This window comes from Hemiscyllium ocellatum, chromosome 15 (assembly GCF_020745735.1).
Source record: "Hemiscyllium ocellatum isolate sHemOce1 chromosome 15, sHemOce1.pat.X.cur, whole genome shotgun sequence".
Taxonomy (NCBI): domain Eukaryota; kingdom Metazoa; phylum Chordata; class Chondrichthyes; order Orectolobiformes; family Hemiscylliidae; genus Hemiscyllium; species Hemiscyllium ocellatum.
Genome location: NC_083415.1, coordinates 49,019,814 through 49,044,964, shown reverse-complemented (window position 1 = coordinate 49,044,964; position 25,151 = coordinate 49,019,814). Strand labels below are relative to the sequence as shown.

At 41.1% G+C, this 25,151-nt stretch overlaps 1 protein-coding gene across 1 annotated transcript; it reads right to left on the bottom strand.

Moving 5' to 3' along the window:
- Nucleotides 1-1,828: 1,828 nt before the first annotated feature.
- On the bottom strand, nt 1,829-23,567 carry gata5 (GATA binding protein 5). Its single transcript, XM_060836103.1, has 6 exons — nt 22,986-23,567; nt 17,672-17,838; nt 16,456-16,581; nt 6,818-6,905; nt 2,706-2,830; nt 1,829-2,302 (listed from the first exon to the last, which is right to left on the bottom strand). The coding sequence occupies exons 1-6, from the start codon at nt 23,512-23,514 to the stop codon at nt 2,138-2,140; spliced, it is 1,200 nt and encodes a 399-aa protein (XP_060692086.1). The 5' UTR covers nt 23,515-23,567; the 3' UTR covers nt 1,829-2,137.
- Between the last annotated feature and the right edge of the window lie 1,584 nt (nt 23,568-25,151).

The following is a 25,151-nucleotide window of genomic DNA, read 5'->3' as shown; positions in this document are numbered from 1 at the left end:
GAATGAAGACTTGTGACCAATGGTGTTCTACAGCAATTAGTGCTGGGATCCTGATGTTTATAAGATACATAAATGATTTGGAGGAGAATGTTAGTGGCTTGAATAGAACATTTGGGGTTGACACAAAAACTGGGAGAGCTACAGATAGAAAGAAGGATTGCCAAAGGATACAGCAGGATATAGATTTGTTAGAGACTTGGGCAGAGAAATGATAGGAAGTGTTTAATCTGGACAAATGCAAAGTGATGCATTTTGGAAAATCCAATGCAGGAGGGAAGTATAAATGGCAGCATCCTTTATAGCATCCACATACCAAAATATCTGGGTGTATAGGTCTATAGGTTTTTGGAAGTTGCAACACAACTGAATAAGGTAGTCAAGAAGGTTTGCTTGCCTTTATCGGTCAGGGCATAGAGTATAAAAATTAGCAAGTCATGTTGCAGCTGTATAGAACTTTAATTAAGCTACATTCGGAATGTTATGTAGAGTTATGTCGAGTTCTAGTTGCCACAATACAGAACGGATGTGGAGGCATTGAGAGAGGGTGTGGAAATGTTGTACCAGGATGTTGCCTAGCTATGGGGAGAAATTGAACAAACTTGGTTTGTTTTCACATAATATCAAAGGATGAGGGCCAACTTGATAGAAGTTTACAAAATTGAGAGACACGGATAGATTGGATTGTTGGAATCTTTTTCTGAGGTAGAAATGTCAATTAGCAGGGAACATGGGTTAAAGATAACAGGGGCTAAGTTTAAGGGAGATGTGAGAGGAAGTCTTTTACACAGAGAGTGGTAAGTGCCTGGGATGTGCTGCCAGAGGTAACGGTGGAAGCAGATACAATAGCAACGTTTAAGCAACATCTTGACAGATTGAAGTAGAGGCAGGGATTAGAGGGGTATTACCATATAGAGACAGGAGGTTTTTATTTTAGAAAGACATCATGTGTTCATGCAGTCTTGGTGGAGTGAAGGGTGTTGCTCCTGTGCTGTACTGATCTTTGTTCTTCGTTATTTGTCCAAACAGTATTGGAATATTTGCTGTTGATGTAATGGCAAAAACATCTGTTTGTCCAATTTTCAATTGGCTAATAAACATTCAGAATAAACCATTAGTCATGAAATAAGAATCACATAATTAAGCACTTTTAATGTAAATGATTAAGAATAGAAATTACCTGTCTTAGCTTACTTTGAGCCATCTTGTGTACTAATTGAGATGTTGTCTACAGTTTACAGAGTGAATTCTCAGTTGCACTTCAAGATAGCTCAACTTAAATACTCATGAATCAATAATAAGTATGTGGTTCAAAGTTTAGCTCTTCGATAATAATTGGTAGAAAAATTCTGTCATGGTTACACTTTTATTCACAACACATTTTAAAACAGTGTCTCAAAGGTAGTTACAGCTTGTGTATTTTTTTGGATATGCAAAACATTAGTATTGTTAACACAACCTTTCTACAACATAATATACATGTCAAATGCTGTTCAATCTTTTTTACCCGATTAACAAATCTTTGTATATTTCTGTGTAGAGATTGGAAGCCTTGAATTTTAATATATATTTATAGATTATAGGCGAATTGCTTCATCTGGTTTTAAAGAGGCAAAATATTTTAACAGTTTAATTACAAAAAAGGAACTGAATGTTTTTTTAGTATAACATTAAAATATTCAAAGCAGAAGTGAAATATCTGTCCATCGAAAGAACTAATATTTCAACAAAACATACAATAATTTCTGTTCACACTTTCCCTTTAAATTATTAAGTTATTCAGCCTAACAGGATCAGTCATTACTGCTGACCTAATGAAATTAATTGCACTCACAAATAGTTCCCAAGAAGGCACTTTGAAAGAATGGTTTTGATTTCATTCACATTTGAGATGAACAGCATACGTTTCACTTGATCGCTTGTTGCCAGGGATGTCGAAAATTACTGATTCACAATAAAGCTTGTACCTACATCCGGAATCAAGTGTGTCTGTAGGGATGGTCAGGTATGTGAGGTTTTTGTGACATTTCACCAATTAGAAATATGCAATACAAATACGTGGCTTCAAGTTACTTCTTTCAACTCCTTCAGGTATCTGGGTCTTCCAAACGATAAAGTAGAAAATTTGTAAGATCATACTTTATGCCAGTGCCAAAGCACACCAAGAGTCTTGTCTGAGTGGAACATTAACTCCAGTCTGTGGGATCGCAGTGGCTGAGGTATAAGAATAATCTTCAGGTACATATTTCAACTGTGAAGGACCACGGTTCAAGTCTTCTCGACTTAACATAGCTGTGGGTGGAGCCTACAGAAATAAGAATCATTAAACTTGTTCCAGTAATGATGCAAAGAATAATTCACTGTACCATATATATATTTATTGCTTTCCAACTAAGTTTTGTGCTTTCAACTTTGAAATATAAATCTGTTTTTTCATATAACTACAACATTATTATATAGTCACGAAGATAATAGTACTTCACTCATTTAAAATAAATCCATTAATGAAATAAAATTCATTAATGCATTTATAAAATTCATAAAACTGTATTTAAGAATTTTTCAATCACATACAAACACTTAGCAATTGTTTATTTTCATCCAACTACTAAATTAATCAATCAACCTGCTTTATGTAATTGCATTCTTACGTTACATGCTTGATTACATTTCATACCAAAGGAAATTACATTTCCTCATTACATTACCTGAGAAACAGACACAACTGTTTGACCTGCATATGGAGATGAGGCCAGATCAGATTCAGTTTTGATAGTTGATGCATTTTCAGAGTTCGACATAGAAGATGGGGAATTGGTTCCTGAAGCTGTCCCTTGAAGAAAACAGAATTTGGGAATTAATTCAACTTATTGTCAGCATGACATATATCAAAGATAATTAATTCATATTTGATTATTGAGACATTCTTTCAATTAATGTAGACAGAACTATCGCAGCTTCTGAAGTAAATTATGAAATAACCAAATTGGAAATGCTTGTTTTGCAAAATGACAGTAGATTGGCAGTCTGTTTTGCATCATGTCTGACTGTTTTCATCCAGTACAGTAAAGATTTTTCCATCCTGTTAGATATTTTTGAAGAATTTGCAAGCAACCAATTTTGCATATAGAAAAACCTGACAAACAGAAAATTAGGTAAATGATTAACTAGGTGGCGTCAGTTGAAGCACGAATCTTGGAAGTCCATGCTCTTATTCAAATAGTACTAGGAAAGATAGTAATTCCAACAATTCAGCACTCCTATCAGTAACTGCACTAAAGCCCTAGCATAGATTATGTACTCAACTGTGGCTTAGACGCATAACTTGTTGATTGAAGATGCAGAACTGCCAGCAAAGAAGTCAATCTGGCAATGCAATAATAAATCAGAAAGGATGTAAAATGTTCCCAGAAGCAGTAATATAATGGTCATAGCACTACCCTACTGAGATTTCCAAATTAATTGTACATCATGCTTGATTGTATTGATAAACATTCTCACCGTCTTCAGCAAGGAAAAATATTTTACTCATGTCCTCCTACAAGAATGAATTATTCATCTGACTATGAAACCAGACCTCAAAGTCTACTCAAAAATATTTGCAATTATTTAATCATAGGGTGGGGGAGGCTGAGCATTTACAGAGTCTGAGGAGTGGCGAATCGGTGTGTGGAGTGGCCTAATGAGGTGGGATATCTCTATTTTCTGAATGTGGGTTGAGCTGTGAAGGTAAGTTCATTGGTGCGCCAAGCCTCGTCCTGGCCTCTGGGTTAACATTTTACAAACAGTCATTTGTGTCAAACTAGTTTTTCAATCATGTCTTACCATCAGGATAAGGTGGCGTCTGTTCATGGTCACTTAAAGGTGGCTTTTTGTAGTTGTGTTTAAGGTCAGCAGCTTTCATTCACTCTACAGCAAAAAGAGAGGGGAGTACTGACGAAATTATTCTTCCTTGGACTGCAGATGTTGAGTCAGTGTGAAAAAATGAGTGACTGTGACGTGGGGTTGACTTGACGGAGGAGTAGATGAGGGAACCAGAGGAAGCCAAAAGATGGGTGAGTGAAATGAGATGGGTATGGTATCCTGACTGTGGGCAGGGGCAGTCAAGAAAGGAATAAAAGACCCCTGACAATATGAGTATCTAGGGTGTTGGCTGGCAGAGTCCTCAGAAGACTTTGTGTCCACCCACGAAATTTACATTGTCCTAGCTGTCCATGATCTTTGACAATCATGAACAATATAGAAGAGAGAGGCTTGTTTGGCAGAGTATTAGTGTCCCTAAGAACAGGAGGCCTGGATTCAAGTCCCACCTGCTCCAGAGTGTGATGCAACAGCTCTAAACAGGATGATTGGGAAATATCTGGTTAAATTGTTAATTTAAAAAAAAAATTAGAAGGTCACCTGAGCCTGCAAGTTCCCACATGTCCCACAGAATGATAAGTACAACATTGAACAATAACATGAACATTCAAAAGGGAATGTACAAAAAAAATCCATTCTTTCTTCCACAATAAAGGAAATGTCCTATCTCTGCTGTAGCCATGAGGTGTGTCTGTACTTCTCTCACATCAATACAGTAAAATTAATGGAAACTGAATATTTACAAGTGAAATTTAATTTTGAAAAACACCTGTATCACCTTTGTGCTCTCAATCTGAACAACCTGGGAGCTGTCATTAACCAGAAACTGAACTGGACTCACTGAATAAATACTGTGGCTACAGGAGCAGATCAGAGGCTAAGAATCTTGCAGTAAGTAACTCTATTCCTGACTTCTCAGAAACTGTTAGCCATCAACAAGGCACAAGTCAGGAGTGTGATAGAATATTATCCACTTGCTTTGGCCATTGCGGTTCCAACAACACTCAAGGTGTTTAACACTGTCTGGGACAAAGCAGCGCCTTTGGCTGGCAATCATAGTGGCAGCAGTATGCAACCTTTTTATAATTGCAACAACTCGCCAATGTTCCTTAGCAGATTCCAAACCTGCAAAGCATTCGGAAGAATAAAGATTGCTTCCGATAAACATACCATTCTTCAATACCACTGGATCAAAATCCTTGAACTCTCTCCCTAACAACATTGTGGGGGGTTATCTACACCATGTGACTATAGTAGTTTAAGACGACAGCAGCTCACCGCCTCTTTCTAAAGTGCAACGAGGAATGGAAAATAAATGCCAGGCTAGCCTGCACCAGAAACATGTCATGAACAAATAAAAAATGACAACGGCGTTGAGCAGGTAGCTTGCAGCTATGATGCAGAGATTCCTTGTTTCCCCAGAATGCTCTTTCATAGCTCTCCTATTCTGCCACATTGTCAGCCTTTGGCTGTGTACCATTGAAAACAATCCACCATTGCTGAATCTCAAGGGCCGTACGCTGGCTCAGTGATTAGCATTGCTGCTTCTCAGTGTCAGGAACCTAGATTCGATTCCATCCTCAGGAAACTGTCTGTGTGCAGTTTGCACATTCTCCCTGTATCTGTGTGAGTTTCCTACGCATGCCCTCGTTTACTTCCACAATCCAAAGATAAGCAGGTTAGGTGGAATGGCCATGGGAAAATGCAGGGTTTCGGGGGATAGGGTAGGGGCCTGGATCTGGGTAGGATGCTCTTCAGAGGATCGCTGCAGATCTTATGAGCTGAGTAAGCCTCTTTCCACAATGTATGGATTCTAGGTGCTTCCCTTGCATATCACTGGCATGTTACATTACAATTTGTATGAAGAAATGGGAAAAAGCAGGAGTATGAATGGCGTACAGTTTCAGTTCGGCCTTTGGGATTGGCATACCATTTACACAATCCTAACTTATAGCTGGGGCATATTGGTAAGAGTGTTTACGGAGGAACCTCAATATTCCAGCATTTGATTATCCAAATATCGGATTATCTGGCAAGATCGCAAGGTTCCGATGCTTGGCTAAACTATGTTATCTGGCATTTGATTATCCGGAATTCGATTAACTAAACAAAATACCCCCCCCTCCTGTGAGCTTCGGATAATTGAGGTTCCTCTGTACATCATGGAATCTATCAAAAACAAATGTAATTGCTAATGATGTGCATAGGGCCTCATAATAGATCTGCTTCCTCTATATTACTTGGGAGTATCTCTCTTGTGATATCAAAAAATATGAAAATACCCATTCTTGGTTTGGTAAGGGATTTAATTCATTTTTCTTGAGTCATGGTCTGTACTGAACCACTTTCTGGATATTTTATATCATACTTCCCCATTCAAAAATATTCTATGTGATATACTCAAACATCAACTTAAATATTTCACACAGTGTGTTTTGCTTTATTTAATCTAAACTACCCAAACCTTTTCAACACATGCCAGATTGATTACATATTGTTTCTGCCATTTCTCACTATGGTATAACCTAAGGTGATAATGGAGGGCTTGGAAAAAAATGATTCTACTGCTTTATACACATTTAAGGTTAAAGGTATGATTAATGTGAAAGGCTGTGACCTTTAATGTGTGACTATTGAACAAAAGAGAATACAGCCTGAAAACACAAGAAGAATGTCAAATTTTAACATTTATGAATGAATACTTTTGGATAGGGTTAAGTCTGGCTAAAGACCAAGAGCAGCACAGTTCTGGACCATCAACATATTCACCAAGCATTGCAAAGATAATTTTCTGATACTATCAATTACATGTCTGTAGAAAGCAAGACATTCATGCATGCAGCTCCTACCATCCAGCACCACTGGCCTAGCAATGTAAGTTTTCACCTTCTCTTGGCGAGAGAGTGATGGGATACCACAGAGAAATGATTAAAAGTAGAAGCACAAGTCAGCCTTATACCTGAAGAACCCTTGGATTTGGTAACGTTCTTAGGTTTTCTTTTCCTTGTCTGGATGCTTTCTTTTTTCATGGCCAGTGGGCGTGGTACCTGCAAAGTATGAACACAACATAACTAACTCCAATCCCATATAACACAATAGGATATCGCTTTGCATGTTGCCATAAGTTCAACATGAATTCACATTAATACCAGACATATTATGCTTTTGGTACAATTTCTATGGAACCTGTTCAAACCCCAGAGCACTTGTAACTTTTGTGCCCTGAAGATGGCAGGATGTTCATGAGCTTTAACTTCACTATCAATCTGATGAGCTACAAATCTCACACTATTGAGTTACTAAAGGTAATTGCTTTGCAATCAAAATGTGTTAAAATGTCAATATATGTTTCATTAAATTCCAAGGTGCTCTACAGTACTGAAAATTCTATGTAGGTGGGTATGAACATCTATGCCAAACACTTTCAATACAACAAAATGCAACAACTGTGACTATACGTCAACCTATGATATATATAGATAATCACTCCTCCAGTCACTTGACTGTAGTAACCAATACTACTGGCATAACCAAGCTATTAGGAGGTGTTTGTTACCATTTTGTATAATTTATGTGAGATAAATTATATGAAGAAGATCAGCAGCTCTAACAGATGGAAATAGTGTGGAGAAGGATATGGAAGATATAGAAAGTGGGGAAATAGATGGTGACATCTTGAAAAATGTCCACATTACAGAGAAGGAGGTGCTGGATGTCTTGAAATGCATAAAAGTGGATAATAGACAATAGACAATAGGTGCATTCTGTGACACAATAGACAATAGCTACCATTCTGTCCTTCGAGCCTGCACCATCATTCATTATGATCATGGCTGCTCATCCTCAATCAGTATCCTGTTCCTGCCTTATCTCCATAACCCTTGACTTCACTATCCTTGAGAGCTCTATCCAACTCTTTCTTAAATGAATCCAGAGACTGAGCCTCCACTGCCTTCTGGGGCAGAACATTCCACACACCCACCACTCTCAGTGAAGAAATTTCTCCTCATCTCTGTCCTAAATGGCCTACCCCTTATTTTTAAGCTGTGTCCTTTGGTTCGGGACTTACCCATCAGCGGAAACATGTTTCCTGCCTCCAGAGTGTCCAATCCTTTAATAATCTTATGCGTCTCAATCAGATCCCCTCTCAGTCTTCTAAACTCAAGGGTACACAAACCCAGTCGCTCCAATCTTTCAACATAAGATAGTCCCACCATTCCAGGAATTGACCAAATGAACCTATGCTGCACTCCCTCAATAGCCAGAATGTCTTTCTTCAAATTTGGAGACCAGAACTGCACACAATATTCCAGGTGCGGTCTCACCAGGGTCCTGTACAGCTGCAGAAGAACCTCTTTGCTTCCATATTCAATCCCTCTTGTTATGAAGGCCAGCATGCTATTAGCTTTCTTCTCTACCTGCTGTACTTGCATGCTTGCCTTCATTGACTGGTGTACAAGAACACCCAGATCTCTTTGTACTGCCCCTTTACTTAACATGACTCCATTTAGGTAGTATTCTGGATCAGTGGTGCTGGAAGAGCACAGCAGTTCAGGCAGCATCCAAAATGCAGCAAAATCGACATTCTACCCTGACTTTAAATTTACCTGGACCATCTCTGACACCTCCCTTCCCTTCCTGGACCTCTCCACCTCCATTAATGACGACCAACTTGACACTGACATTTTTTACAAACCCACCGACTCCCACAGCTACCTGGATTACACCTCTTCCCACCCTACCTCTTGCAAAAATGCCATCCCGTATTCCCAATTCCCCCGCCTCCGCCATATCTGCTTCCAGGAGGACCAGTTCCACCACAGAACACACCAGATGGCCTCCTTCTTTAGAGACCGCAATTTCCCTTCCCATGTGGTTAAAGATGCCCTCCAACGCATCTCATCCACATCCCGCACCTCCGCCCTCGACCCCACCCCTCCAACCGTAACAAGGACAGAACGCCCCGGTGCTCACCTTCCACCCTACAAACCTTCGCATAAACCAAATCAACCGCCGACATTTCCGCCAGCTCCAACCACCAGGGATATATTTCCCTCCCCACCCCTTTCCGCCTTCCGCAAAGACCGTTCCCTCCGTGACTACCTGGTCAGGTCCATGCACCCCTACAACCCACCCTCCCATCCTGGCACTTTCCCCTGCCACTGCAGGAACTGTAAAACCTGTGCCCACACCTCCTCCCTCCCCTCTATCCAAGGCCCTAAAGGAGCCTTCCACATCCATCAAAGTTTACCTGCGCTTCCACTAATATCATTTATTGTATCCGTTGCTCCCAATGCGGTCTCCTCTACACTGGGGAGACTGGGCGCCTCCTAGCAGAGCGCTTTAAGGAACATCTCCGAGACACCCGCACCAATCAACCACACCGCCCCGTGGCCCAACATTTCAACTCCCCGTCCCACTCTGCCGACGACATGGAGGTCCTGGGCCTCTTTCACCGCCACTCCCTCACCACCAGACACCTGGAGGAAGAACGCCTCATCTTCCGCTTCGGAACACTTCAACCCCAGGGTATCAATGTGGATTTCAACAGTTTCCTTATTTCCCCTTCCCCCACTCTCACCCTAGTTCCAAACTTCCAGCTCAGCACTGTCCCCATGACTTGTCCTACCTGCCTAGCTCCTTTTCCACCTATCCACTCCACCCTCTCCTCTCTGACCTATCACCTTCATCCCCTCCCCCACTCACCTATTGTACACTATGCTACTTTCTCCTCACCCCCACCCTCCTCTAGCTTATCTCTCCACACTTCAGACTCACTGCCTTTATTCCTGATGAAGGGCTTTTGCCTGAAACGCTGATTGTGTTGCACTTTGGATGCTGTCTGAACTGCTGTGCTCTTCCAGCACCACTGATCCAGAATCTGGTTTCCAGCATCAGCAGTCATTGTTTTTAACCTCCATTTAGGTAGTAATCTGCCTTCCTGTTCTTGACACCAAAGTGGATAACCATACATTTATCCACATTAAACTGCATCTGCCATACATCTGTCCACTCACCTAACCTGTCCAGGTCACCCTGTAATCTCCTAACATCCTCCTCACATTTCACCCTGCCACCCAGCTTTGTATCACCAGCAAATTTGCTAATGTTACTATTAATACCATCTTCTATATCATTAATATATATTGTAAAAAGCTGCGATCCCAGTACTGATCCCTGCAGTACCCCACTGGTCACTGCCTGCCATTCCAAAAGGGAGCCTTTTATCACTACTCTTTGTTTCCTGTCAGCCAAACAATTTTCCTGATGAAGGGCTTATGCCCGAAATGTCGAGTATCCTATTCCTTGGATGCTGCCTAACCTGCTGTGCTTTAACCAGCAACACATTTTCAGCAAACAATTTTCAATCCAAGTCAGTACTTTGCCCCCAATACCATGCGCCCTAATTTTGCTCACTAACCTCCTGAGTGGGACTTTATCAAAAGCTTTCTGAAAGTCAGGTACACTACATCCACTGGATCTCCCTTGTCCATCTTCAGAGTTACATCCTCAAAAACTTCCAGAAGATTAGTCAAGCATGATTTGCTCTTCACAAATCCATGCTGACTCTGACCTATCCTGCTCCTGCTATCCAGATGTGTCGTAATTTCATCCCTTATAATTGACTCCAGCATCTTTCCCACCACTGAGGTCAGACTAACTGGTCTATAATTTCCTGCTTTCTCTCTTGCTCCTCTCTTAAAATGTGGTTCAACATTAGCCACCCTCCAATCCGTAGGAACTGATCCTGAATCTATCGAATTCTGGAAATTAATCACCAGCCCATCCATGATTTCTCGAGCCACCTCCTTCAGTACCCTGGGATGTAGACCATCAGACCCCGGGGACTTATTAGCCTTCAGACCTAACAGTCTCTCCAACACCAATTCCTGGCATTTATAAATTCCCTTCAGTTCAGGTCCTTCAGCCACTGTTACCTCTGGGAGATTGCTTGTGTCTTCACCAGTGATACATCCCCAGGATCTGATTAGTGTACCCTAGAACTCTGTTAGAAGCTAGGGACATGATTGCTAGACCCTTTGCCGAGATATTTGTATCATCAATTGTCACAGGTAAGGTGCTGGAAGACTGGAAGTTGGCTAATGTAGTGCCACTATTTAAGAAGGGTGGTAAGGACAAGCCAGGGAACTATAGACGAATGAGCCTGACATCAGTGGTAGGCAAGTTGTTGGATGGAATCTTGAGGGACAAGGTTTGCATGTATTTGGAAAGGTAAGGGATAGTCAGCATGGCTTTGTGTGTGGGAAATCATGTCTCATGAACTTGACTCTGCCTTTTGAAGAAATAACAAAGGGGAATGATGAGGGCAGAGTGGTGGACATGATCTATATGGACTTCAGTAAGGCGTTCGAAAGGTTCCCCATGGTTATTAAGGCTAGATGTCATGGAATATAGGGAGAACTAGCCATTTGGATACAGAACTGGCTTGAAGATAGGAGAGGGTAGGGTTGGAGGGTTGCTTTTCAGGCTGGAGCCTTGTGCCCAATAGTATGCCACAAGGATCAGTGCTGGGTCCACTACTTTTTGTCATTTATATAAATGATTTGGATGTGAACATAGGAGGTATAGTTAGTAAGCTTGCTGATGACACCAAAATTGGAGGTGGAGTGGACAGCATAGAAAGTTACCTCAGATTACCACAGGATCTTAATCAGATGGGCCAATGGGCTGAGAAATGGCAGGTGGAGTTTAATTCAGATAAATGCGAGGTGCTGCATTTTGTGAAAGCAAATCAAAGCAGGACTCATACACTTTACGGGAAGATCTTGGGTAGTGTCACTGAACAAAGAGACCTTGGAGTGCAGGTTCATAGCTCCTTGAAAGTAGAGCCTCAGGTCGATAGAATAGTGAAGAAGGTGTTTGGTATACTTTCCTTTATTGGCCAGAGTATCGAGTACAGGAGTTGGGAGGTCATGTTGCAGCTGTACAGGACATTGGTTAGGCCACTTTTGGGATATTGTGTGCAATCCCGGTCTCCTTCCTATTGGATGTTGTGAAACGTGAAAGGGTTCAGAAAAGATTTACAAGAATGTTGCCAGGGTTAGAGGATTTGAGCTACTGGGAGACGCTGAATAGAGGCTGGGAATGTTTTCCTGGGAGCATTGGAGGCTGAGGGGTGACCTTATAAATGTTTATAAAATCACGAGGGGCAATGACAGGGTAAACAGGCAAGGTATTCAGAACTAGAAGGCATAGGTTTAGGGTGAGAGGGGAAAGATATAAAAGGGACCTGTGGGGCAACTTTGTTATGCAGAGGGTGGTGCGTGTATGGAATGAGCTGCCTGAGGAAGTGGTGGAGGCTGGAACAATTACAGCATTTAAAAGGCATCTGGATGGGTATTTGAATAGGAAGGGTTTGGAGGGATATGGGCCAAGTGCTGGCAATGGGACTAGATTAGGTTAGGGTATTGGTTTGGCATGGACGAGTTGGACTGAAGGGTGTTTCTTGTGCTGTACTCTCTATGACTCTATAAAATACATTCATTTCCAAATCATTTGAATAGGCTTGTTAAAAAGACCATGAGATAGATCAATGTGTGCCAATTAGTTGGAATTAATAGTTGATTATTTTGTGTTCCACCTTCTGTGTTTAATGATTCCACTGAATGCACCATTTCTTAATAGTTGACATTATTCTGCTGTAAGAATGACATGCTTCAGCATATGGCTCAGACATTGAAGGATATATTTTCTACATAACCTTCATACTAAGTATGCATACTATTCATTTCAAAATCAAAATAAAACATGTTGAAATTTATGTTGTTTATTTTCAACAGTTTAGAATCTCCAAACGAAAATGTTTTAAATCAAACCCAATGACCAGCTCTTGAATGAGTTGAAGTGAATCTGATCCCTTAGTGAGTAGACTTTACAGACAGCAGACAGCTAGGTGCAGTCTCTGAGTCAAGTGGTTACAGGTTAAAGTCCTGCTTCTAAATGTGAAGGCATTGTCAGTTATTCTGCCTTACAAAAATGATGTTAATCCAAGGCATTGCCTATCTGTTGCAATGGCACTTTGTGAAGAACAACAAAGTTCTCCTGAGGTCCCAACTACAATTCATCACTTCACCATTAAACTAGCAATTTAATCCACTTACTTTTGTGAACAAACTGGGCTACTGTAATTAACTACTGAACAGGAATGAGTATATTTCAAAAATAATGAATTACTTGTGAAGTGATTTGAAGCATCAGGAGGGAATGTTAACCTGTTATATCAATGCAAGCACGTTCTTTCATTCTCCACCTCTGTATGTGATCTGCCTGACTCTTTCATTTCATTACCTGCTAGCTGTGAAACATCCAATTACATCAGACAGACTCCACAAACTTGAAACAAATATTAAATTGTGCGTCCCACGCCAAATCTAGAAAGTAAACATTTTCTAACATTGGTATCTCCATCAATATCTCTGTACTTTTAAACTCTGTCTTTTGTCAAAACACATGACTATTTAGGGAAGGAAGAATTGGGCCTTCTTTACCAAGATCCTAAAACTAAAATTTTCTTTTTCCTTCTCTAAAAGCAATTCATTTCATCAGTTCATTTCATTCTTCTCTAAAAATATCTGCCATGGAATTTTGTTTCATCTCAGCCATGGATAATCTAAAGCTCTTTCTCACAAACAGACCACCTAAAATTCCATTTCTTTGCCAACTTTAATTTTGAAATGTGGTCCATATTAATTAAGCTCTGTGCTTCTGTGCCTGCATCAAAATTTACAATAGTCAGTTAAATTTGAAAGACCTCTATGATCTCCACAAATTAAAGGATCTGTATAGAATCGTGTTTGCTCATAAATTAATCTTCTAAGTCCTAGAATCAACCTGGTAATCAATACTTATTTAATTTATCTTAAATTTCCTTTTGATGTGGCAATCAAACTTGTCACAGTCCTTCAGATATTTCTTCACGGAAATCAGATTAAAGTGACTTCAATAAGTGACACCCCGAGATATACAATTTGTTTGTTTTCTTCACCTCCATCAAACATTAAAACACGTATGTTAATAACCTATCTCCCAGCTCAGTTGCAAAAAAAATTTGCTATGTTATCCACATTCTTGCTTTCTTCACCTAGTCTCCAGATTTGTCACATCCATATTAACACTCTATTTACCACCTCTCTGCCTTTTAACCTAACTTGTCTAAACTCCTTTGGTTTCTAACACATTGATACTTCATTGCATTCAGTCTGGTACCATCTACAAATTCAAGATTCCTTGGACAAAACTTGATATTTTACTGTACTCTATAAGGTTAATGAAATTAGAAATCTGACTTCTCTCATCAGGTTTCATGACAACTAGTTTCCATTCTGACGGCATTAGTGTTAACCTTACAGCCAACATGTCAAGTCAATCTAATACTTTTGTACGTATGCCATGGATACACACTCTGATGAAACAGTCTGTTATTTGGACAGTGGACAATGCCTTCCTGAAATGTACACATAGAATACATGCAGTGTGCAGTGAGGCAATTCGGCAAATCAAGCATTCGACCCAAATATCTATCCAATTGCCATAACTCCACATTTACCATGGCTAATCCACCTCACCTGCACATCTTTGGAAGGAGGACAGGGGACTTGGCAGAAACCCACGCAATCATGGGGAGAACATGCAAACTCCACACAGACAGTTATCCAAGGCTGGAATCAAACCCAGGTCCCTGGCACTGTGGGGTAGCAATGCTAACTAATCACTGTGCTAACATGCCACCTTAACTTAAAATGTACACAAATTGTTACAATGATATAGGATCTCTACAGTGTGGAAGCAAGCCTTTTGGCCCATTGAGTCCATACTTAAGAGCATCCCACCCAGACCTACCCCACCTACCCTGTAACTCTGCATTCCCCATGGCTGGCACACCTAACCTGCACATTTCTGGACTCCATGGACAATTTAGCATGGCCAGTCCACCTAAACTGCACATGTTTGAACTGTGGGAGGAAATCAGACCACCTAGAGGAAGCCCATGCAGGCAGTGGTAGAATGTACAAACTCCACACAGCCAGTCACCTGATGCTGAATCAAACCTAGGTCCCTGGCACTGTGAGGCAGCAGTGCTAACCACTGAGCCACCATGCTGCCCTTTGTATATAGTTATAGTTTAGTTATAAATTATAATTTAGCTATAAATCCAACTTTATTTTAAAAATTAATTCAAATTCCAGTGAAACTGAAATCATGAAAACCTGTCAAGAAGAATTTGAAATAACTGGTTGTCAAAGTAACAACCAATTTTTATGTAAGAGGTCTTTACAGGGAAACAATCTATATTACACTTGATAATTTTACACTTGACTCCAATCACTTCACTAAGTTCGACAGCTTTCTTATGACTACTGGAACAACTTCCAGAAATCTTTGCATTATCTGCTGAAAGTTAATCGGATTAAAGAGCTAAATTAAAGTCTCAGATTCAGAGGCAAGATTGTAGTCTAGGTTTCACTTATTATTTTTTTAAAAAATCATTCATCTATTAATTACATTAACAAAGTAAAACAAACATGAAGATTTGTTTATTAGAGGGATAGAATTGAAAAATGGGAAAGTTTACCACTGAACCATAGAGCCTTGAGTAGTTGATACTTTAGGAGTACTGCCTACAGTTTTGATCACCATGTTTACAAAGCATTTAGAAACATGAAAGAAATGCAACACAAAAATGATTTACAAGGACAATATCAGAAATGTGATTTTTCATCTGGCAGGAAGAGATGCATAAGCTAGATTGCCTTTCTTTTGAAAGGTGTTGGTGAAGTCTGTAATAATAGAGATCTTCTAAAATCATGTGGAATATCCATAGAGTAGTAGAGGGAATGTTTACACTTGTGTACAACAGCAAAAACAAGACGACATCAATATAAGATAATCACTGAGAAATCAAATAGGGAATTCAAAAGGCCTTCTATCTCCAGACAATAATGAATATATGTTTCCACGAAGATTAGTTAAGCAGAATAGGATTGATGCACTGATGGAGCATCTGAGGAGAAGGAGAGTCGATGTTTCGGGCAAAAGACCTTCATCAGCCTTTCCTGATGAAGGGCTTCTGCCCTAAACATCAACTCGCCTGCTCCTCAGATGCTGCCTGACCTGCTGTGCTTTTCCAGCACCATACTCTCGGACTCTAATCTCCCGCATTTGTAGTCCTCACTTTTGCCTGGATGCATTCATGGACTGTTTTGATAAGCATATACAGAAGTAGGAAATAAACGTCCTGTGGTGGGTGTATAGTCTATTCAATTCTATATAACACATTTAAAAAAAAACATTTCAATAAAACTGCATAACTACTCAACTTGCAATTGGAATAAACATGATCTTTTCATTTTGTTATAATTGTGATTGAGTGGAGAGCATAAAATGATTTGACAGACATTACAGTTTCTATTTAACAAGTTCCAATTGAAAATAACAGGTAAAGAAGAACCATTGATGGAGGTGGTGATTATTGGGAAGAAGCACTAGCATTAATAAAGTGTTTAGAGTTTGCTGTTAATTAGTTGCAAGGTGTTATAGCATCAGATCTATTTAATTTAAAAAGTAAAGAACTATTACCCCATGAAGTTTCATGTAGAGTCCACAAGCATTACACACTGGCTCCCCTTCAGCGTTCCTTCTCCAAAGGGTTGTTGTAGAGGTGTGGCAGTTAGTGCAACACAAACCAGCTCGTCTCGATGATGACTAAAAAAAACAAAAGATTTGCATAAGCTAACAATAATGTTACAGTCACCTCGATTTATTATTTATTATGATCTCAGTTTCTATCGCACAACTGTTGTCACTTAACAACTGGCAAAATTATTTTGAATGGATGTCACAAAGGCTGTACTTTAGCATTTCATGTTTGTGACTCTCCCCTCACTACTTGTCTCATCGTGTTGCCATATTGCACTCCATATTGAGAAATGAACCACTCAATTTCCTGCAAGTGCTACATTTTAATTTGCAAGCTATTTGTTATTAGAAGCTTAAATGGCTTGTGCAACAAAAATGACCCGAGCCACACTGGTGTGTGTTATTTTCACCCTGAGATAAAGGATCAAGGTTCCCCTCTTGCTATTGAAAGGCACAAGGCTAAAATAATTTATATTGTCAAGGCCTAAGTAGTTTATTCAAAATGGGGAATGGGCCTCTGAAGGGTGCCTCTTCACAACTCTGACCTTGTCAAGGAAGTTGTTGACCCCCAACATTGTGATGTAGTGTTGTTATTTAAGGCATAAAAATTATGAGTTTGTTTTGCAGCCCCATTCCACACAGAATAGTGATAGAAGACAGACAGTCAAATACATTTTTTTTCTGCAGGATGTGACATAAATTTCATTTAATCTCGAAAATAAATGAACCTGGATTGCCTTTGGTTATTTAGTGGTGGAACGTTCACTCACCCTCCCAAGCCCAACCATCAATTGTCAATTTCTTGTCAGATCCCACATCCCAAAGTTAATGAAGCTTTGATTTGCCTTCCAGACCACCATTAAACATATTCTGGCAATAAAAGAGAGGGGAAAGTCACAGGTTTTTAACCGGAAAGATAATCAGTTGAAATGATCTTTCGAGTGAGTTCAGACGGGAACAAAGTCCTTTAGTTTTTTTCTGCTCAAAGTTTTCCTTATATGGGGTGGAAAAGAGGCGACGTGGAAAAGGCCGCCTGTCTTTGTTCAACTTGACAAAACAGTGGGCTCTATGACAGATAAAGGAGTGGCGCTTGGGAGACGTTCTGAACTGTTGAGGCATACTCCTGGACGAGCAAAGATCAACCAGGCCTGCTTACCAATCTCCTTTGTGGTTTAATGAGCGGTCGGTTCATCCCGTTCATCTTGTGATACAATCCACACGCGTTGCATAGATAATGGCCCGTCCCATCCCGTCTCCAGAGCGGAGTAGACATGGACCCGCAATTCACACACTCCCGGCCCTCGGGGAAATCTTCCAACATCTCTATTATATATATAAAAAAATCGAGAGGGGTGGTGGGGAGTGGTGAAAGGGAAAATCAGTGACATCTGGTTTGCATAATAGAGATTTGTGACTGTCGGGAAAAATGCATCCTGTTAAAAAAAAGTGTTCTTAAAAAAATGAGTTCTACCTCTAATAAATTACATGATTTATTACCTTGCTTGATCCTGGAGTATGTTATCTTACATTCACTTCATAGTTGGAAAGCAACTGATGGCAATTGTCTCCAACATTTTAGGGAAAACTATTTATTTACCGTGCCAACCTGAATTTCAGTGCTGGGTTGTCACGGAATAATCCGCTCGCAGAATGTTCACCATTGGCCCAGTGTCCACCTGGTTCAGTTCTAACACCATTCAACACAGGACATCATACAAAATATAATTCGCCCTCAAACCAAATTCCTCACTACGTCTTCTATTTCTGGGGCGAACCGATTTTAGAATGGCTATTCACCAACTCGACCACAAACTGAAAGTTAGCTGGGGCCATGTGATAAAATTGATGGTGATTAAACCATGCTACCGTTGCATTGGGTATAAGTTGCATAGCATAGAAATGTCTCCTTTCCAACCAGATTTCACTGGATGAACAGTGACAAGGACTCAAAAACAGAAGTTGCTGGGAAAAAAACTCAGCAGGTCTGGCAGCATCTGTGCAGAGAAGTCAGAGTTAACGTTTTGGGTCGGGTGACCTTCAGAACTGTCGACGCCTCATTGTACCCGAAATATTAACGCTGATTTCTCTGCACAGCCTGCTGAACTTTTCCAGCAACCTCTGCTTTTGTTTCAGATTTGCGGCATCCATTTATATTTAGTGAGAAGGACAAACTTGTTTGTGTCTGTGTATGTGTGTTTGGAGGTGGGGGAGGGGTGGGACTGCAGGGAATGGATCAATCATTGGTCAATATGACCGATTTTTCAACCACTTTTTAATTTCAAAAATGGATGAATTTGTCCCTCTATGACCCTCTTTTCCAGACAGTGCATGGTCGAACAATTAATTCTTAGTGTTAGAATTTCTATACGTTATTGAGATAAAAGGAGATCACCGGCTATGTGAACATTTTTAGATTTTTTTTCAAGAACAGGAATAAGTCTTTACTTTTACTGCCTGTCTGGGAATCAAAAAATGAAACACAAGCGTCTGGCAGTGAATCGCAGACAGAAGTCTCGACTTTCCCTTCCAATAAGCAGCCATAACGATAATCATCTCTGAAATGCACTTTTTTCAGTGTATTTTCCAATAAACGGCAAAACATCCTTGCAAGAATGTTAGAAATGGTATGCGGGATAATAATAAGTGTATATAATTGACTGGGACGAAGATACATATCTGATGTTCGCACTGTAAGTTACTGGGTATGTCCTATGGTTCAAACATGTCTGGGGGGGCTAAGTGGTTACTTTGGTTGCGGGAGAACGGTTCTGGGAACGATAAATTTTCTTCCGATGGAAATCAAATGGCATCCAAACGTGTCATGGTTGCCCTACCCTGTAAAAATGCCTTTTAATAAAAGGCAGAAGTGATCTCTTAAGAGGAGAGAGAGAGAGAAAAAGATTTCATTGTGGGTATTTTCAGAGCAAGGTCGGCGATAGAAATCCTAATGCTTTGCCAAACTTCCCCGTTTTTCATCAAAGTGTTTTTGGATGTTGACTGGTGGCGACAAGAAGACTGGCTCACAAGACTGATGGAATGCTCATTTGTGTTACAGAACGCTCTGTGATCCACTGCTCGATTTATCAATCACACCTATTACACTCGGGTGACAAATAACAGCCTGTGGACGGAAAGCGGGTCAAACATTCTGGATTGATTCCCGCAAGATGTCAAAACGTGTAATAAACAATCCCCTTCCATCTATATATATGTGTGTGTGTGTGTGTGTGTGAAGGATGTATTAAACTTGTTCGGCTTTTCCCTTCTCTATCGCCTTACTGTTTTTTTCCCTGCAAAGAACGAGAAACGTTTTCATGGTAAAATCAAACGAAGCGGTTACAGTAAGCTGTCTATAGTCCTGAAGAAGCTAAGTTTACATCAGATTGGTCACAAGAGGAATTTCACTGGAATCAAATTGTTCAGATTTGTGTGTGTCTGTGTCTGTAGTGAGTGCACAACATCGACATCCAAATAATACGAGTATACATTTTAGAGCTTCGAAAACAACTCCCCGCCCACCCCCACCCCAACCCCCTAACAATTTTAATCTTGATAAGTTTTGTGCTGCCGGCAAGTGTGGAGGTCCCAATTAGTAGTAGCTGGAGGTCTGTGTTGGGAATCATTGCATTGCTATGATGAGAATCTTTAAAGGTCTGCAGGCAGATCCTAAAGAATTTGACAACATACTTGGTCGTGTAAAATACTTTTTGAACCAGGTGATGGCGTAAAACCAAAATTCATATTAGAATATATTGACTAAAAGAAAGCAAAACTAGTCACTAGCAAGATCTAAGTTACTTAATTATTGGTAGAGAGTTTTTAAAATCATAGTTTATCGTTTAAATATGCTAATATTAAATACCTTAAATACATTAATTATATTTAGTTTTTTTCATCCACTATCGTTTAAAAAAATCTCTCGGGTGAAATCCTTCCATCAGTTCTGATCTATGACACTTCAAGTCGACGCTGGGTACTAACAAGTAATGAAGTGTGTTTGATACTTCAAATGGTTGATCAGATTTCACTGTCTCTCGCTCTCTCTTCATCTGTAGTAAATGAGGGGTTGTATCTGTAGATTGTTTTGGAGATGGGGCCAGAGCACTTCTTAACTTTTTAAGGAGTCTGCTCTGAGCTAATGTGATCCAGTAAAGTGCTTAATAGGCTTGCAAACCATAAATTTCGAATGTTACTTTAAACATCCTCAAAACTGTTTAGTGTTAGAAAATGACCGGAGGAGTCAAGGAATCGCCATTGTTCAGCGCTAGAAGCGATGACATAAATTACAGTCTCACGTTTTCTAAACTGAATATTTGTTAAGATAAGGACTGGGTAAAACAGGTATGAAGCCAACTAATCAAGTCGATTTTGAACAGTTCAGCGCCCCATTAGGTGCCCAAATGGATAAAAGGGAACGATGTTATTTTTAATGTGCAAGGGCAGGGTGCCTCCAGACCTAAGCTAACCCTCTTCAGGCGTCTGCTGCCACGTTCTTTTGTTATAAGCACAACTCCAATGAAGATAATCGTAATATCTGATTCCTAAATATTGATTCGTTTTCAGAGCAGATCCTGTATTTAAATATGCAAGTCAAGACATTAAAATCTAGCTGAGTGAATAGATGCATTAAATAGATGTGACGTGTCTCTTAAAATATTCTTAGTTAAAAGCTCCTAATTAAAATACGCAATACCAGATCCAAGAATAAAGTAGGATACAACTTTTCGTTTTGGCCTTATAGCCCCATCATTAATTCGGATCCATGATGTGTGTTACAAGTTCCAATCAAAAGCTTGCTTAGGTATAAAACATAAAGGTCTAAAAGGGCTTTTAGTTAACTGAGCTCAGTCCCCATCTCTTCCCAGGGACTGTTCAAAATGCTGCAAGCGTAAATTTAGACTAGACCTTTACCCCCGGAAAGAAAGCTAGAGGCCGTGAGTCCTTCATTTGGAATATACAGAAGACGGTGAGAAAACAACTGGCTTAAAATAAACAGAATTCAAAATATTAAGGGTCTGCAAAAATAAAGAGACCGGCAGAAGGAGCAAAATGAAATTGCAGCAAACTGAAAGCAGGACATGAGATGGGAATTCTTCGCTGCCGCGTGTAAAATCTAATCGAATTTAAGGCGTTTCGGTTCATGTCTGCTCAACTGCATCACGTTTTACAAAAAGAAAGATATCCTCTTTCAGTATAAAGTTAAAAATCACACAACACCACGTTATAGTCCAAAGGTTTAATTACCTATCACCTGATGAAGGAGCGTCGCTCCGAAAGCTAGTGTGCTTCCAGTTAAACCTGTTGGACTATAACCTGGTGTTGTGTGATTGTTAACTTTGTACACCCCAGTCCAACACCGGCATCTCCAAATCATGACTCGCTTTGTCGGAGATTCACAGCATTTGTAGGGGATGTCTGTTTCAAATTTAAAAGATCAATGCTATTGCGCGCATTTCAATGGGGCGACTGAATGTAAGTTGAACAGGTTGCCTACGAGATACCTGTCTGCAGTCCATGTTGTACATCAATATTTGAGCAAATACAGATTCAATCAATACAACGAGGCTTAGTGCATAAAGGAAACGTTTCCACCCTTTCAATCCATTATCCGAATGTAGTGAACAGAGATTAATATCGGTTCAGTCCGTTGCAATAAAGAATCTTCGCGTATTGCTGACCTCAGGAAACATCCCAGACAAATTAGATAGACAAATGGGCTTCTAGAATCTCCAACACTCTTTTAATAATAACGGATTATCTGAACTGAAGTCATAAGTTGGAAATATTTGCGCTATTACCGAATAATATGTCATTGAGTAATGGGTTTGGAAGACAGATAGTTCTATGCACACCGACATCAGAAAACAGAGCACAAAGGCTCCCCAACATGAGTCGAAATGTGGCACACGTTTTTTGAATGAAATGACAGGCCCTGAGTGCGGTAAATCAATTGCTTAATGTAATTTCAAGTTGTTACCTACACTGCTGCCCTGAGGTCGTCGTGATTCCTTGTTGCAGAGTTCCAAATGCTCTCCCTATTTGACAACCACCTGATGAAGGAGCAGCGCTCCGAAAGCTAGTGCTTGCAAACAATCCTGTTGGACTATAACCTAGTGTTGTGTGATTTTTAACTTTGCACACCCCAGTCCAACACCAGCACCTCCAAATCATACCAATTTGACATCATCATGATTCCTGAGTGAAAAAAACCCTCACCCTGACTCACACATGGACCGCACTATCACACAGCAGCAACACACTGGCTCAATGGTTTAACCTGCCCGAAGCTGATGCAGTATTCAGCTTTGGTGCAAGTGGAGCAATATTACTCCCCATAGTTACATTCTACTCCGAGGGTTCGTAAAACTAGCCCGCTGCCCCTCGATCCAACGCTTGTCAAATTGATTTGTTCCGTGTTCAGCAACGCCATGTATCTCTAGCAAACCTGAAAAGCGATGTCTGTGACCTACCCAGACTGGACCTCCTCCCAGACATAGAGACCTGCCGGGCTTGGAGGCTGTGGATCATGCTGCTCTCGAAGGGGCCGGGTGGCCAGCTCGAAGTCATCTCTGGGCCGACGTAGGTGGGATACGGGCTGGAGTAGGATCCATTGACGGACCTGACCAGGGCGTTGCCGTACTGTTCCCGGCCACTGGCGCTGATGACCAAGGGATTGCTGTAAGCCGCCTCCCTGCCGGCGCCGTGACTCATGGGGGGGCTGTGAGAGTACGGGAAGGTGGTGGAAGGATGTGGGCTGCTGGGGTTGAACGCAGAGCTGTCGGTCCCCGGTTGCGGCCAGCCGGTGGGATTGCCCAGGTGGTGACTCTGATGGGCCGACTCGCAGTTTTGCAGGTACGGTATGCTGGGCAGCATGGTGGGGACCCGGGTGGTCGGCACATAGACAGGTGAGGCGGTCGGCGAATGGATGAAACTGCCTGAAACCTCATGGGGATAGCTGGGCTGTCCGTGATTCGCTGTCAGGGTCAGACCTTGGTACATTTTCTACTCAGTGGAACGCCCTGGCGCGTTGCGAATAAGGTTTGGAGCTCGGAATGTACTGAAATCTTCTTCAATTCAGTATTATTCATCAACAAGACGACTCAGTGAGGCCAGAGAGTGATCATCGCCTTTCATTCGCGTCTATCCGCGCTTCTGTCCACCAGTAAGAAATTGACCTGAAACAAACAAATCATGTGTTACAGGCCATTGGCATTTCATCTCCAAGACAATATTTTTGCCATTCGCTTCGATTCCATTCAGGAATGAAGTACCTGCTGGAAAGTTCCGTTTAACTTTGCTCGCCTTTCTGCAACTTCACACACCCCCACGCATTATATGAGGAGCACGATTGTCATTTCATTTAACAAAGGCTTTAAACCAATTCAGAAATGGGAACCTGTCTTGAAGTTTCGGATTCGTTGGACATTTTGCGCGATCCCACAAAACGTAGACGAACAGGGCATTTTAGAAACAGTTTCACTCCCCGGTGCTGGCCCTAACGAAGAAAGTTTCATTCCACCCGAATATTCCGCTCGCCAGTGTTGCTCGGGATAAATTACACACAAAACTCTCGAGGTGAGCGACTCCCCGCTCCCAGTTCGTGTGTGGCAGAACATCCCAGGGGTTTCTGTGCCCAGGTCAAGTAAGGAACACCTCCCCTCCCCCCCCCCCCCCCCCCTTGCATGAGAGATTACCTCTACCTTTAACAGAAGGCGTTCAATAATTTTTTTAGAAACTTGTTGCGCGCTGGAGTTTAATTTCTATTATCTGCGGCATCGGATAACCGCCTTGGCCCCCAAGGTAACAGCGCTTTAGTGAGGGCATTGCCTTTATCCTCTATCTGGGAGATAAGCTAAACCTGACAGATAAGGGCGATGAGGGAGGAAAAGGGAGACAGAGAGAGAGAGAAAAAAAGTTACAACCGACGCATTCACAGTTCTGCGAAGCACTTTGGCCGCGAATACTTACAAATCGGATCCAGCCGCAAGGGCAGGGGCTGGGCAATAATTAGAAGGAACCTTATTCTTTAAAAAAAACGAAATGGCCAAAAAGGATTGCTCGGGGGAGGTCTGGACTGGTGTGCAACGGTGAAAAGAGGAACTGTTGCTCCGGGTGGCTCTGATACGGACTGACCTGTTTCCTATCTTGATTGGTGACTTATTTCAGAAAGCTGCCTGGCTTTTTCTCCGCTTGAACCCTGCAAATTGCCCGAACTAATTGTAGCTCGGCGATCACGTGACGCCGGCCCTCCTCCCACTCCTCCTCCACTGTATTTACATAGCAGGACATTGGATCTTAAAGAGACAGGCGCCCCGTTCATGCTGGCCTTCATAATCCCATTTCCAGAGAATTAACAACGCGAAGGCATTAGTCATTCGTCTGTTCCTTTCTAACACACCAAAATGGGGCTTTTGGAAAAGAATATTATGAAAGCCACCACGCGCGCTAAGTTTTAAAATGAACAGTCAAACATGAACATGAATTGATCTATTTCATAAATTAAGATGGTCTTTCAGTTCGTGTTCTCCCAGGGTACACTGGCGCTGGGCGGCACGGGTCATAGAAATAAAAGAAAACTTGATGCAAACGCAAAGGAAAATTAATCAAGACCATGGCAGTTTGAAGAAGCCTTAGTT

Coding starts and splice junctions, on each gene's coding strand:
- gata5 (XM_060836103.1), bottom strand. CDS start 23,514: ATGTACCAAGGTCTGACCCTGACAGCGAATCACGGACAGCCCAGCTAT. Junction 17,839..22,985: donor TGGGAGGAGGTCCAGTCTGG/GTAGGTCACAGA, acceptor TATATATAATAG/AGATGTTGGAAGATTTCCCC. Junction 16,582..17,671: donor TTAAACCACAAAGGAGATTG/GTAAGCAGGCCT, acceptor TGTTTTTTTTAG/TCATCATCGAGACGAGCTGG.